Below are 15,372 nucleotides of genomic sequence, written 5' to 3' on the forward strand. Positions count from 1 at the left end.
TCAGGCTTAGTGTCAAAGTTTGCAGATGACACAAAGGTGGCAGGGTTATTAATGACAGTAATTTCAGTGTGCTATTGCAACAGGATCTGGCAAGTTTGGGCAGATGGGCTGAGAAGTGGCAATTGAAGTTTAACCTTGACAAATGCAAAGTACTTCATATGGGTAGAAATAACCCCCAGAGGATTAACCCCATATAGGGTGGTAGAAAATGAAAAAGACCTTGCAGTAATTGTGCAGTCAGATATGAAGTTTTCTGAGCAATGCAGGTAGACTGCCAGAGCAGGTCATGGGGTTTTGTCACTGATATACAGGAATTTTGCTAGCAGGGAAAAAAAAAAGGTTATTATACCTTTTTACAAAGTATAAGGCAATGGTCAGGCCATGACTTGAAGTCTGGAGGCTTCATTTTTGGGAAAGATGTTGAGCTGCTTGAGTGTGTAATGAGAAGGGCAACAAGATTAGTGGGGGGGAACGAGGCGAGGGTCCTCTTACCAAGAAAAGCTTAAGTTCTGCAAATTGCAGCAGCTGGAAACTAGGCACCTGTGACATGATCTGTTGTTGTTGTTAGATTTGTTTGTGCATTAGTCTATAATGCACGTGATGTGATCTGATAGAAGTGTATAAGGCCTTGAATGGGTTGTGCAAGCTGAATTCTGATGGGATTGTTCCGCTTGCTCGGATTACAAATCTAAGGGGGCATAAATTCAAATTGAGGAAAGGCAGCTGTAGAATAGATGTGCGGAAATTTGCCTTTAGCCAGCAGGTGGTTAATTGCTGGAACAAACTTCCATCTGTCGTGGAAGTTGATAGCTTAAATAAATTCAAGGAGGAACTGGAAAAACTTTTAGAGGGAATGGTTGTCATTTTTTTTTTTTTTTTTTTTTTGCTGACACTCCATAATATGCGCTTGCTTTTTTGCAATACATGCCTCTATTACTATGATACCCTGTGACAAACTGTTCAAGGTGGTGGATCTGGAACAACCATTGTAAAATTTACTACATATCAATGAAAGTAACTTTCAAAAAATTTTATTTATAATATTATAAGTAATCAAACTATTACAGGGGAAAGAGAGAAAGGGGTTGGGGGAAAGCCTGAACAGTGATCAACGAGAAACATAAGACAGTGCAATACTGAAAGTAAGCCTTCGACGTCAAATATTAAATGAATATCAAATATTAAATTTCCCTTCCACGTCAAATATTAAATGGATGAAAGATGCTATTATGTTTTTTTGAAAACATGAATTAAAATTAGCAAACAGCAATCTTAAAATAGCAATTTTTGGTCCTTATGTAGAACACGTAATGCAAATTGGAACTAGAAAAGAGAAAAGTTCCATGCTTAATAGAGCATTAATGAAAATTTAAAGGACTGTTCATTTCCACATAAAACATGAAATTACTACAAAAACAATACTACTTTCAGAAGCAATGAATCAATTAGAATAGAAAAACTAAGAAAAATTATGCTGGCAGTTGGACGATATACTAGCGTCAGCTTAAAAACTTTCATCATTTTCAAAGTTTTCAATAAATGTGATCCTTAGTGAAAACTTAAGTTCTCATATCTAAAAGTTGTCACCAGCCTGAATACTCTTTTCGATTTCAAAATTATAACCTTAAATATTATTTGGATTATTTCATTATTTCTAATTTAAATTTTACTTGATAATCAGTAGCTTTTTTTTTTTTTGTCACTGGTTGGCTCTAAAAACATCACTGGGGCACAGGCAAAACACATGCTAAAATGGACAACTTTCTTTTTAAATGTCTTCATTACTTTATTATGTAAGTTAAAACACAGTATTTTAATTATTTATTTAAAGTTGAGAATCATAAGGTAAAATTTATATTTGAAAATCAAACATTTGAAATAATAATCTTTAGCCCAATGATTTCATCTAGACTCTCATATTATTAATAATAAAAACTAGAAGGCTTTGCCCCTGCTCGCTTTGCTCTCCAAACCCCAATCTCTCTTCTCTTAATTAAAATGTAGAGGAATTACAGAGTAAGTCAAATCTTTTCTACATAAGCCATACCTATTGAAATGCGCTGATCGATATCTTATCAAAGAAATGAGCTGTGTAATTGTTTACCTGTGCATTTGTAGTGACATAATTGTCCCACCCACTTGTACCATATGGCTCGCATTCCTCTTCTCCCATTGGCTACCCAACCATGTGGCATTCTCAAGGTGGAATAAATATCACTACATAATTATTTACCTGTGTTTACATAGGTCACTTAGGAAAAGGCCTATCGCTTCGGGTTTCACAATTCATGAAGTATATTGTTGCATTCGAAAGAGCAAGAGTAAATATTTACAAACTATACAAATATTTAAAATATACTAAACTATTTACAAATATACAAACTATATCGGGTCCCTTCATCAGCTGACATTGCAATGGAACATCAAATGATACTGGGCATTATAATAAGAGCACGTGCTCTTTACTGTCTAATGATATTAGACAGTAAAGAGCACGTGCACGAGGTTGGTGAATGTTATGGAGGCAGTTGTCTTACAATGGAAGACAACAATGTAATTAATTATCTGCACTTTTGTAGTGACATAATTGCCCCTCCTCTTCTCCCATTGGCTCGAATAAATATCACTAGGAGGAAAACCTTTTTAATGTATAGAGAGATATGACAGGCTAGATAGAAAATCTCATACACCAAAAAACAAAAGAAAAGAAATGAATATCTTTAAATTGTAGCATCCTGCACACAAATTTGACTCAATATACACAGCAATATATTGAAATCCAAGCTACAAATCAATAAACATTAAAAACATAAAAAATTATTACCTGATCTGCAATCTGACGGGCTAGCTTATCTAATTTTGTACCATATTCTGAAATCTTTTTAGCAGCATTGATAACGTCCATTGTTGTCTTTAAAGGACCTTTTCCTCTGTTTAAAATAGATATCACAATTACATGGCGGCACAAATAATTCTACACATGTTTGAGATAATATTTTTAGGTTAATATTAATTACAGAGTTCTTTAAAAAATTCAATAAAAAGTTGAATAAAATGTTAATTTAAAACAGTATGAATTTTAGTCAAATCTAAACTAAGAAAATTAGGAAAAGAAATATTCACTAGTGAAGGGTGCACAGGCAGAGGTTGGCTGATAGTTTTTGGCACAAGGGGAACTATGGCCAAATTGTGTTCATCACTTCATCTACAAGAGTAGCCTTGTGCAGGCGAAGTTTTTGCGGCTCAGGAAAATAGAGAAATTTTTTCTGTTTTATTAACTTATATTCTAGAGTAACTTTATATTCCTAGTTACGATACTTAGTATCGGTAAGGGTATCCAATCCACGTGTTTTTCAAATTTTGCAGAGCCGGCGAATGGGAAGTTTTTTAGCTATATTTAGCCGCTTTATTGACTAATTGTTATATTAAATTATTTTCTATAAAGTAGCTTATAGACCTAGTCAAGATCCTTGGTTTATGCTGAACTTAGACAGCGAGATTTTGGAAGTTAATTAATACTTAAGTGTCCGTAGATTTGCTGTTTGTAACTTGCCGCCATTGTTATACGATAAAACTTTATATCCCGAACTAGATAGCGTTAGCTTAGTATAGTATATAACATTTTCAATTAATCAGTAAAATTTATTGTCATTGCCAATTAGATTGTACTTTTTAACTAAATACATATAACGACTTAGATTTTACAAAAGTAACATAATTAATTAAAACATAACTGATACGGAAGTTATATAAAGAAACTCAAAGATAATACTTGATACAGTAATACCCCGACTTACGCGAACTCGGAGTTACGCGGTTCTTGATTTTTTCATTTGGCAACGCTGCCGCCCACTATCTTCAAGGTCGTTTTTCATATGTTATCGATATACGGTGCGACAGCGGAGAATGAGAGCGAAAGATGAACAAAACTCAACTTTGCTGCTTTTATGTATTTTATATCAGTGAAGGGGAAACACATTTCACCATAATAACGTAAAAACCAACACAATTCCAGCTATCGGTATAATCGCAAATGCAATTAGATCGAGTTTCCTACCAGTTTATAACAGATTTCACTAGCAGAAACGCAACTGGATTTTTATTGTTTTATGGTAGTAACCCCTAGAAATGTAAGGTGTTAATAGCGTATCTCTGCCTTTATGGTGTTGTTTATTCAGTTGCTACATGCACGCAGCTTCGTTTATGCGTATCAAGCGTGCCTCCTCGTTTTGTAATTGTGCTTTATTCCCTAAAAATGAGTAAAATACTTAATTAAAAGGTGTGAAAAGGAAGCATCCTGGTGAAGACACTGCAGATTCAGAGAGAAAAAGAAAAGCAATTATCGATAAACAGAGGCGGACTGGGTCAAAAATTCTTACCCGGGAAAATCTATAGTGGCCTCATACTATGGTTTATGGCCAAAATCACACTGGCCCACCGGGGTTTCCCCGGTAAGGCTTATGGCCAGTCCGCCTCTGTCAATAGAGAAAAAATATGAAATTGTGAAACGCTTTGAGCGAAATGAAAGACCATGTGATATTGCACATGCTACAGGCCTAAATGAAGCAGCGGCGAAAAGCACATGACAATTGCAAACCTGACAGGTTGAAAATTGAAAAGGGCTCAATTGTAAAGGGCTTAAAAATTTTAGAAAACATAGACTTCAATGAAGAACGCGTTATAGCTAAAAAGCAAGGAATAAAAAAATTATTAGCTTGCTACGAAGAAATTCTGCGTGAAAAAAAGAATGCGCTGTGTCGTCAGACGAATCTATTAGATTTTATGAAGCCATCGACATCGAAATAACTTTTTAACGTAAGTCATTTGTTTTTTTAATACATATTTTGTATTAATATGTATAAAGAACTGCAATTTTATTAATATTTTTCTTCTAAACTAGTGTTTTTGTTAGTCCTTGGTCCCAATTAAGCAAAATTTATATGTATTTATATGCAAAGTTGTACCCCGACTTATGCGAATTCGACTTACGCGATTTTCGTTGGACCCACCTATCGCGTAACTTCGGGGTATTACTGTACTGAGGAAAAAAAAAAAAAAAAAAAAAAAAAAAAAGAGTGTGTTATAACTCCATTGTGATACAAGTTTAGGGTTATAATTTTTATACTGACATTGAAATTTTATTGAAATTGAATCGAAATCATGACTCAGACCACAGCAGCAAAGCAAAAGGTTTGTTGTTTGTTTAGTTTTTAGGAGCATTAGCAACTAAGGCCATATTGCACCGGGGATATACGGTAGTCATTCCCTGACCTTTCCGCATCCTCTGTATTTGGTGGTCACAGGCTCGAACCCCGGTCTAATCAAGAAGCGTATGCTATGCACTGCTGCTCCTGCCCACCTGGCTATGGCGGTGCCTCAAAGCAAAAGGCTCAAGCTAAATGGTGTGCTCTGGGTTAGGGGAGAACTGCAGGGGGCAGTTGCCCTCTGAATTACAGCCTTCTAAAATACACTGCTTGCTTGATGTTTGTGGAGCAATCAGGTACGGGACATGATATTGCCAAGGGGGATGTCTTTGTGTATGCGCAATGTAAGGAGTGCTAGGAAATGAGGCGACAACTCAGCGTTGTTATAGAACCAAATGAGAGCTTGAAGGACAGGGTGGATGCCCTCGAAGGATCTAAATTGAGAGGCCCATCAAGCTCTCAGCTGCCCACAACAATGCAACACTTGATCATCACGCAACAAAGCGGCAACCACTAATGCACAATGTGCAGTTCCCACAGGAACTAGTAGTTGTTGGTGACTCTATTGTCAGGAAAACGGGGAACATGCTATGTAAAAAGGATAGGTGGAACAGGACCAGGGTATGTCTACCAGGGGCAAAGGTTGATGATGTTGTAGAGTGGATATAATCTTAAAAGGGCACAAAAGGTGATATTGTTGTACACGTTGGCACTAATGATATTAAGAGTAGGAGACTGGCATAATAACTTAACAAGTACAGGTCACTGTTGAAAGAAACACGTGAATTAGGATTGAATTTGAAAGTGTCTTCAATTCTGCCCAGACATGATAGGAGGGAGTATATGATGAGAGCCTTGTCGATCAATTCGGCCCTGGAAAGATTGTGCAAGGCTCAAGTGGTAGAATTATTTTCAGCCTGGTCTGTATTTGTTAATAGGAGAGACTACTTCTACAGGGATAGGATTCACTTAAATAAAAAGGATGCAAGAATATTTGCTGATGCTATCGAGGCAGTGTTAGGTGGGTCAAAAAACTGCTAGCTTGGGGCATACAAGGACTAATAGATTAACAGTAACCACTGGCAGAGGTGAAACTGATTCTTGCACTGCTTTTATTGGAATGAGCAGTAGCCTGGAAAACAAGATGTAGGATATTTCAGAGACTGCTGGGAGTCATTGCTGGATAAGTAAACACATGGGTTATGTTAGGGTAGCTAAGAATAGGTACATATGCATGTATACTTGCATGTACACCAATGCTAAGAGTTTGGTAAATAAATTTGATGAATTTGAGGTATTGCTCAAAACATCAAAGGCAGATATTGCTGGGATATCAGAGATGTGGTGTCACACAGATATAAGGAATGCAGAACTGGAATTTAGGGAGTACAATGTGTTCAGGAAGGATAAACAGGAGAGGAAGGGAGGAGGGGTTATGATATTAGGTAAGAAACACATAAAATCCACGGAAGAGCCAGTCGACATCGCTGGACAGTACAGTGTCGAGTCAGTTTAGTGTGAAATAAGCATTGGGAGATAGATCAAAATTGAGAGCAGGAGTGTGTTATAGGTCTAATGACTCTGATGAGTATAATAATAAACTGTACAGGGAAATAGAGTGGGCAGTAAATCAGAGAGTCTTATAACGGGGGATTTTAATTTCCCAGATATTGACTGGAATTTGTGGGTTGGTCACTCACACACTAGCAAGGCTTTTATGGATTTATTGGATGATTGTTTTCTACATCAGCATGTTCAGGAGGCAACTAGAGAGAGTAATACTCTTCACCTGATTATCAGTAATGATTCTTCATGCATTAAGAATCTGCAGATAAAGGAACCACTAGGTGGCAGTGTGCTCAAGTAGGATTTACTCAAAGAGGTAACTACCATCAACGGTAAAGGGCAGGGTTTTTGCTTTCATAAAGGTGACTATGGTAATTTGAGACAGTATTTAAATTCTATACGGTGGGACCAACTAATGATGTTACCAACAGCAAATTCAAAATGGGAAGCTACTAGGTTTTACATACCAAATAAGAAATATTGTTCAAGGTTTGGGTCTAAATGGATGTCAGATGAACTAATGAGACATACGGCAGAGAAGAAAAATGCATGGGATACATATAAATTAATGGGTGACATGAATGCTTATGATAGATATAAGCTGGTCTGTAACCAAGTCACAAAGGAGATTAGGCAATCAAAGGCAGATTATAAGAAATCCTTGGCAAAGGATGCAAAGAAAAACAACAAAAAGATCTTTACCTATGTCAACTCTAGAAGGAAAGGGATGAATCAGATTGGTCAATTGGATGTTGATGGTTCAACTGTTGATGATTCTGCTCAGGTGGCTAACAAACGAAATGAGTATTTTGCATCTACATTCACCCATGAGGACTTATTCAGGGAGGGGAAGGCCAGAGACGAGTTAAACTCTGGCAGTGAGTTAGATGATTTTGTAATAAATGAGAGGAAAGTGGAGGAGAAATTGTTGAAGTTGAACATAATAAAGGCACCTGGAGGTGGATGGGATCTATCCAGTGATATTAAAGGAGGCAGCAAAGGAAGTAAGCAAACCCTTAGCCATAATTTTGAGAGCTTCTTTGGACTCAGCGAAGATACCCATGGACTGGAGATGTGCAAATGTGACCCCAATTCACAAAAGATGATCAAAGGGCGACAGAAGTAATTATAGACCTGTTAGTTTAACTTCTGTTCGAAGAAAATTAATGGAGGTACTGGTTAAAGAAGCACTGCAGGATCATCTAGAGAAGACTTCAGATATAGCTCGGACACAGCATAGTTTTGTTAAGGGAAAGTCTTGCCTGACCAATTTGATTGAATACTATGATGTAGCCACAAATAAACTGGATGCAGAGAATAAATTTGATATTGTATATTTGGATCTTAGAAAGGCTTTTGGTACTGTTGCAAATGGAAGGCTGCTGAACAAATTGGAGCAGTGTGGCACTGGAGGCAAATTGCTGCTATGGATAAAGGGGTGGTTGAGGGGGAGAAGACAGAGAGTGGTAATCAACAGACACTGCTCATCGTGGACTAATTATTAGTGGAGTCCCTCAGGGTTTTTACAAATAATACTGATGATGGTATATCAAGCTTAGTGTCCACGCCTGCAGACAATATGAAGGTTGGCAAAGTTGTTAAGGACAGTAAAGTTGAGCAGATGGGTTGAGAGGTGGCAAATGAAGTTTAACATTGACAAATGTAAAGTACTACATATCGGAAGCAGTAACCCCAGAGTGACGTATCAACTCTGTGGTACTACATTGACAGTGGTAGAGAACGAAAAGGACCTGGGGTAATTGTGCAGGGAGATATGAAGTTTTCTGAGCAGTGGAGACGGTCTGCAAGATTAGCTCAGCATCTTGTCAATGATATACAGTAATTTTTCTAGAAGGGATAAGGAGATGATTATCGCCTTGTATAAGGCAATGGTCAGGCCAGACCTTGAAACCTGTGTACAGCTCTGGGGGGGGCCTCATTTTAAGCAGGATGTAGAGCTGCTGGAATGAGTATAGAGAAGGGCAGCAAGATTAGTGAATGGAACAAAGGGTTGCTCTTACGAAGAAAGGGCTAAATTTTGCAAATTACAGTGTATGGAGACTAGGCACCTGCAAGGTGATCTGATTGAGGTGTATAAAGCCTTGAATGGTTTGAGCATGCTCAATGCTGATGGGAATTTTCCTCTTGCTCAGAATAATCACCTGAGAGGGCATAAATTCAAATTGAGGAAAGAGAGATGTATAGATATGCGGAAGTTTGCCTTTAGCCAGTGGATAGTTGGTTGCTGGAAGAAACTGCCATCCTTTGTTGTGGAAGTTGATAGCCTAAATAAATTTAAGGCTGAGCTGGACAGGTATTCGGAACAAATGGAGGGGTGAAATGGGAGCTTTTTTTTTTTTTTTTTTGGCTGATGCTGCATATGTTCATATAAATTAATCTGCTTTAGAAAACTAAATGTCAGTCAGATTTGCTTTATCACTGAGTATGTATGCCTCAGTTCTATTGAACTATGCTGATTAGAAGAGATCTAAAATTTAAGTTGGGTAAACTTTAGCAGGAAGTTGAGTGAGTTTTTTTTTTTTTTTTTTTTTGTTGTCAGTAGGGAGGGACAATAAGAGCACTGAAGTATGATCCTCACCTACCAACAAGTGAAGGTGAGAGAGATGCATGTCCTCACAAGAACAATCTCTTTTTGTCATGTAAATCAGTTGGTGTAATGCCAGTGTATACAGATGTGCATTTGTCAATACACATTTCATGTCATATAATAAACTAAGGTAGATGAATGTTTATTTTATTTATTTTTATTTTTTTTTTTGTCTTCTGATTTCTGTGGATTTAAGCATACTCAAGAATCCAGCAGAACCCTGCCAATGTTTTGCTCTTTTTTTTTTTTTTTTTGCATTCTGTGATAATTATCAAACGTGTTTTGATTTTTTTTTTTAAATAGAGCAAAAGGAAGTTTGTCATGTAAAGCAGTTACTGCATTCATTGAATCAGTATATATTTATAATATCTTTTTTTTTTTTTTTTTTTATGTGAACCCCAAACACGAGAGGTATTAGAACCTATAGTACTTAGTACCGTGCTTGCATTGCAGGTTGAGAAGACTAAAGAAGATATTTGTTGACATTGGACTTGAACTTCTGTAGATTGTAATTTTCAGGGAATACATATGAAGGAAGGTTGTTCCAGAAAACGGCAGTTAAATGAATAAATGAGGAAGATGAAAAGTTGGTTCTGTGGGTTTGAAGTTGGACAGTATATGGATGTTGGCTGGTGGCGGCATGTGTTCGGACTGTTTTGAAAGAGAGAGCGGGAATTATAGAAGCCAATTCAGAACAGTGCCCATGGAAGTATCTGTAGAAGAGGCATGCAGGCAGAAACAGTACTTCTATGAGAAAGTGAGTGGAGAGACTCTGTTAGAGATGAATCATTAATTAACCTAAATGCCCTCTTCTGAATGGAATCAAGAAGCCTGAGAGAAGTTTTGGGGGCACCACCCCAGATGTGGGAACAATATTCCATGGCGGGGCGGATTTGCGATTTATACAGAGTGAGCAGCTGTTTGGAAGAAAAGTATCACCGAGAGCGAAAGAGAAAACTAAGTTTTTTAGATGCAGAGGAAGCAATATTTGTAATGTGCTTGTGCCAAGAGAGATTAGAAATTTGGGTAATCCCCAAAAGAGATATATCATTTTGCCTAAAAATCGGAGTGTCACTAAAGATAAGCATAGGAGCAGAAGAATCCTTTTTGCGAGATATAAGACAGGATTGAGTTTTAGAAGGGTTGAAATCAACTAAGTTGTCTTTGCCCCACTGGAGAATTACCTGAAGATCGGCATATAAGGAATTGGTAGCAGATTTTCGAGAAGTTGAAGCTGATTGAGCAGAACACGGTTTCTCAAAATGGAAGGTGGAATGCAATGTGCTATCATCGGCAAAACTATGGATAGGATTTCCAGTTAATGGAAGAAGGTCATTAATGTACAAGAGGAAAAGAGTGGGGGAAAGAACTGAACCTTGGGGGACACCGGCATTAGTGGAGAAGTTAGAAGACAGAGAGCCATCTACCATCACCCTCAATGAGCGATCAGAGAGAAAACTGGATAACCAATTACTAAAAACAGTTGGCAAACTATAAGATGGAAGCTTGTTTAGAAGACCTTTACGCCAAACACGATCAAAAGCCTTTGAGATGTTAAGAGCAACTACTTGTGTTTCACCGAACCTTTCCATTGAATTAGTCAATAAATGGGTAACATAAGCCGGAATATCACCAGTGGATCGACACTGACGGAATCCATACTGGCGATCGTCGATCAGACGGAAGGTTTCTAGGTAGTTTAAGAGTTGGCGGTTAATTGATTTCTCCATTACTTTAGAAAGAGTAGAAGTAATTGCAATGGGACGATAATTGGATCGGAGGGATTTGTTACCCTTTTTAGGAACTGGCTGGATATGAACAAATTTCCAAGCAGAAGGAAAACCACCTTTGGAATAAGAAAGTGAAAAAAGGTGGCAAAGAATAGGAGTAAGTTCGGGAGCACAGGTTTTGAGAACAAGTGGAGAAATACCATCAGGATCTGGAGCTTTCTTAGCATCAAGATTCATCAAAATCCTTCTGATATCCTTTTTACGGAAGACCACAGGAGGCATTGAATGGAGCGTGTTGGGAATGGTGGGAGGTGTTTTTCCAAGATCATTAATACATCAGATGGAAGAAAAATGAGATGCTAGCAGATCAGCTTTATCCTTGGCTGAAGTGACAACAGAACCATCTGGTTTGGACAGAGGTGGGAGCAAAGATGGGCAAAAGTTCCAGCCAATAGCTTTGGCAAGAGACCAGAATGCTTGGCTACCATTAGGGCAAGAAGCAAGTTTTCTACTCTTAGCCTGTTCAAACTCTAGTTTGGACTGATTAATAACTGCTTTACAATTGTTTCGAGCTTTGCTGTAGGCAGAAAATGAAACTGAAGAATTAGAAACAAGCCAATTATGATATGCAACATTCTTCTCTTGAACAGCCTTAGCACATTTATTGGAAAACCAAGGTTTATTTTATTTATTTATTTTTTTTTTTTTGATTTGGTAGTTGTTGGCGCATCGGCTTCTGTGGCCATATTGCACCTCCCAAGGTTTTTGCAGTACTTTGATCCAAGCCCGAGGCGGGAATCGAACCCGCGACCTTTGGGTTGCCGGGCAGGTATTTTACCCACTCGGCTAGCCCGGTCGGCACCAAGGTTTAGATAAAGGACGAGATTTTAAAGTGGAGTGTGGTATAAAGGATTCCATTCCTGCAAGAATAATTTCACTGACACGATCTGAACAAACGTTGACATCAGAAGTTTTGAAACAGTAATCCGACCAAGGAAAAGAAGAAAAGAAGTCTTGCAGGTCATCCCATTTTGCATTCTTGTAATGCCAAACAACACGAGGTTGGGAATAGCCATGAGATAAAGATTTAACTACTGTCAAGGGGAAAGGATGGGCTTTTGCTTTCATAACAGTGAGTATAGTGGTCTTAGACAATTTTTAAATTCTATTCAAATGGGCCAAAATGTTACCAAAAGCAAATTCTAAACAGGAAACACTCAAGGAAATAACTGTAGCAGATAGTACTAGGCTTTACGTACTAAGAGACACTGTCCAAGGCTTAGACCGAAATGGATGTCAGATGAACTCATCAGCAGGGGCAGACTTTGGCCTAGGCAGACTAGGCAACTGCCTATGGCCCTAAAACGGTTTTATTATACATTTTTTTATAGTACAGGCAGTTCTCGCTTTACAAGTTTTCACTTTACAAGTTTTTTTTACCAAGTATCAAGTATCAAGAAAATCGAAAATATGAACATTAATTACAAAAAATGAATGTTAAACACTCATAAATACCACATTCCAAACCACGTGGATAGCTATACAATACAGCGTACCCTGCTTTATGATATTAATCAGTTCCAGACATACCCATATTGTTAAAATATTGTAATGCAAACCCAATAATACATTGTTTTTTGGCAATTCGTTTCAAGATCTCGGAAGTTGAAATTTTCGCTGTATAACTAAGCTATTTATCTCTCTAAAATGTCATTTTTTAAGATCACGAACGTAACCTTAATGGCATATAAAAGGTCGTGAGTGTGGTTTGTAAACTGTATTAGTTACCAATTCAAATCATTAAAAAATGCACTACACTTTCTTTTTTTGTTTTAAGGAGGTGATTATCCCTCTGTATAAGGCAATGGTTAGGCCACGCCTTGAGTACTGCGTACAGGTCTGGAGGCCTCATTTTAGGAAGGATGTAGATTTTCTTGAGCGTGTACAGAGAAGGGCAACAAGATTGGTGAGGGGAATGAAGGGATCCTCTTATCAAGAGAGGCTTAATTTCTGCAAATTGCAGTGGCTGGAGACTAGGCACCTGCGTGGTGATCTGATTGGGGTATATAAGGCCTTGAATGGGTTCAGCACGCTGAATTCTGATGGGATCCTTTCACTTGTTCAGATTACGAACCTAAGGGGGCATAAATTCAAATTAAGAAAGGACAGATGTAGAATAGATGTGCGGAAATATGCCTTTAGCCAGCGGGTGGTTAATTGCTGGAACAAACGTCCATCTGTCGTTGTGGAAGTTGATAGGTTGAATAAATTTAAGGAGGAACTGGACAGGCATTTGGAGGGAATGGTGTGTTTTTTTTTTTGGCTGATGCTGCATAAGCTCATACATTTGCTTTCTTGCATCACATGCCACTACTACTACTACTACTTTCATCGTTATCATATGTTCTGTTGTAAGAATCAATTTTAAAAGCCTTTGTGATATTTTTTAAAGCACATTTCTGGAGGTCACGACCATAAAACAATAAAAACAATTTGCACTTTCCAGTTTATTGGGCTTTTCTGTTATTGCAAGCAATTATAAATGGGTAGTAAACTCGATGTTATTGCATTTGTAAAAATACTGATAGCTGGAATTGCGTGGGTGTTTACGTTATTATGGCGAAATGTGTTTGCCCTTTACTGAAATCTTCAATCATATAAAAAACAAATTTCAGAATCTTCTCTTCTTTTGTTTTTTTTTTAAGTTTCGTAAACTTGTTACTCCACGCGAATTGTTTTAGTTGCAATTTGTGTGTGCCGTTAAACAAGGCTTAGGCATGCAATCGTGAAATTTATAATTAAAAGAAAAGATTATCTTGGAAACAAATGCCTCTTGAAACATTTCTGAAGAAGATGACTCCTTGTGTAACAAACCAACGAGTACCGAGCCAATAATGAGTGATCAAAGGGTGTGCATTTAGTCGATGATGAATAAACATTCTTTAACGTTTGTAAGTCATAAATAATTTCTTTATTATTATAATTTGCTTGATTTTACAGGCTACATTTTCATTTCTTTTGATAAATCAATCATTGTCTAATCTAATTAGCTAACTAATAGCTAAACAATCTAATTAGCTAACTAATTTCATTGTTGAGAACGTAACCCCCTATTTTTAACTTTATGATTATGGGAAATAAGCCGACCGGGCTAGCTAGGTGGGTAAAGTGCCTGCCTGGCAACCCAAAGGTTGTGAGTTTGAATCCCGCCTCGGGCTTGGATCAAAGTACTGCAAAAACCTTGGGAGGTGTGTTATGGCCACAGAAGCCGATGTGCCAACAACTACAAAAAAAGGGGGGGGGGGGATAATTCCCGCTTTACAAGTTTTCATTTTACGAGCGCACGCTAGGAACAAATTATCTCATTTGTTTGTTATTTGGTTTTTAGAAGCATTAGCAACTAAGGCCATATTGCTCTGGGGATATGCGATGGTGACCTTTCCACATCGTCTGTATTTGGTGGTCATGGGCTCGAACCCCAGTCTAATCAAGAAGCATGTGTTATGCACTGCTGCTCCTGCCCACCTGGCTACAGAGGCGCCGAATTAACTCGTAAAGTCGAGAACTACCTGTATAAATTTTTATAGGCAAAGGACTCTTTTTAGCTTTCAACATAATACACAAGACCTGTATTTTTATATTTAGTAACAGAAGACCTTTTTTAATCCATTCAACTGTGTCCTCAATTACAATTTCTGAAATAGGTGGAGCCCAAAATGAGAATCTTGCCTAGGACTCGATTTTTCCTTAGTCCTCCACTGCTCATGAGACTAGTGGCAAAGAAGAAAAATATACACATGCATATAAATTACCAGGGACACAGAAACCTACCTAAAGTAGGTATAACCCAATCTATAATCAAGTCATAAGGTAGTTTATGCAAGCTAACCCACATTAACAATAAGTCTGGCAAGGAATACAAAAATTTCTGTAGTTATGTAAGCACCAGAAGAAAAGGGATGAATCATATAATAGGTCTGCTACATACACATGATATAACTGTTGATGATTCGTCTCAGGCTGCTGAAAAACTGAATAGATATTTTGAATTTACATTAATTTAAACATGAAGTGTGGGGCTGCCAGAAGTAGATAAAATTGCAGGGAGCTAAGTGATTTTAAAATAAGTGAGAAAAAAGTGGAAGAGAACTTGTTATAAAGCTAAATGTAAATAATGCACCCTTAGGAAGTTGAGCTTCTTTCAATATATATATAAGTTCCAATTATATGGACTGGAGGTATGTAAATATAGCCTCAATTCACA

The 15,372-nt window shown here is 37.6% G+C and overlaps 1 protein-coding gene across 5 annotated transcripts in view; it reads right to left on the bottom strand.

Moving 5' to 3' along the window:
* LOC150085655 (catenin alpha-like) overlaps window positions 1-15,372 on the bottom strand; it is a 499,984-nt gene that overhangs the window by 88,785 nt on the left and 395,827 nt on the right. For all 5 annotated transcript variants that reach the window (XM_090374159.1, XM_090374158.1, XM_090374157.1 and 2 more), the window contains one exon: window positions 2,825-2,930. In XM_090374159.1, coding sequence (XP_090230285.1) covers window positions 2,825-2,930 — 106 coding nt within the window. The remainder of the gene's footprint in view (window positions 1-2,824; window positions 2,931-15,372) is intronic.

The sequence above is a fragment of the Mastigoproctus giganteus genome, chromosome 5, assembly GCF_048544385.1.
Source record: "Mastigoproctus giganteus isolate SK-2022 chromosome 5, ASM4854438v1, whole genome shotgun sequence".
Lineage (NCBI taxonomy): Eukaryota > Metazoa > Arthropoda > Arachnida > Uropygi > Thelyphonidae > Mastigoproctus > Mastigoproctus giganteus.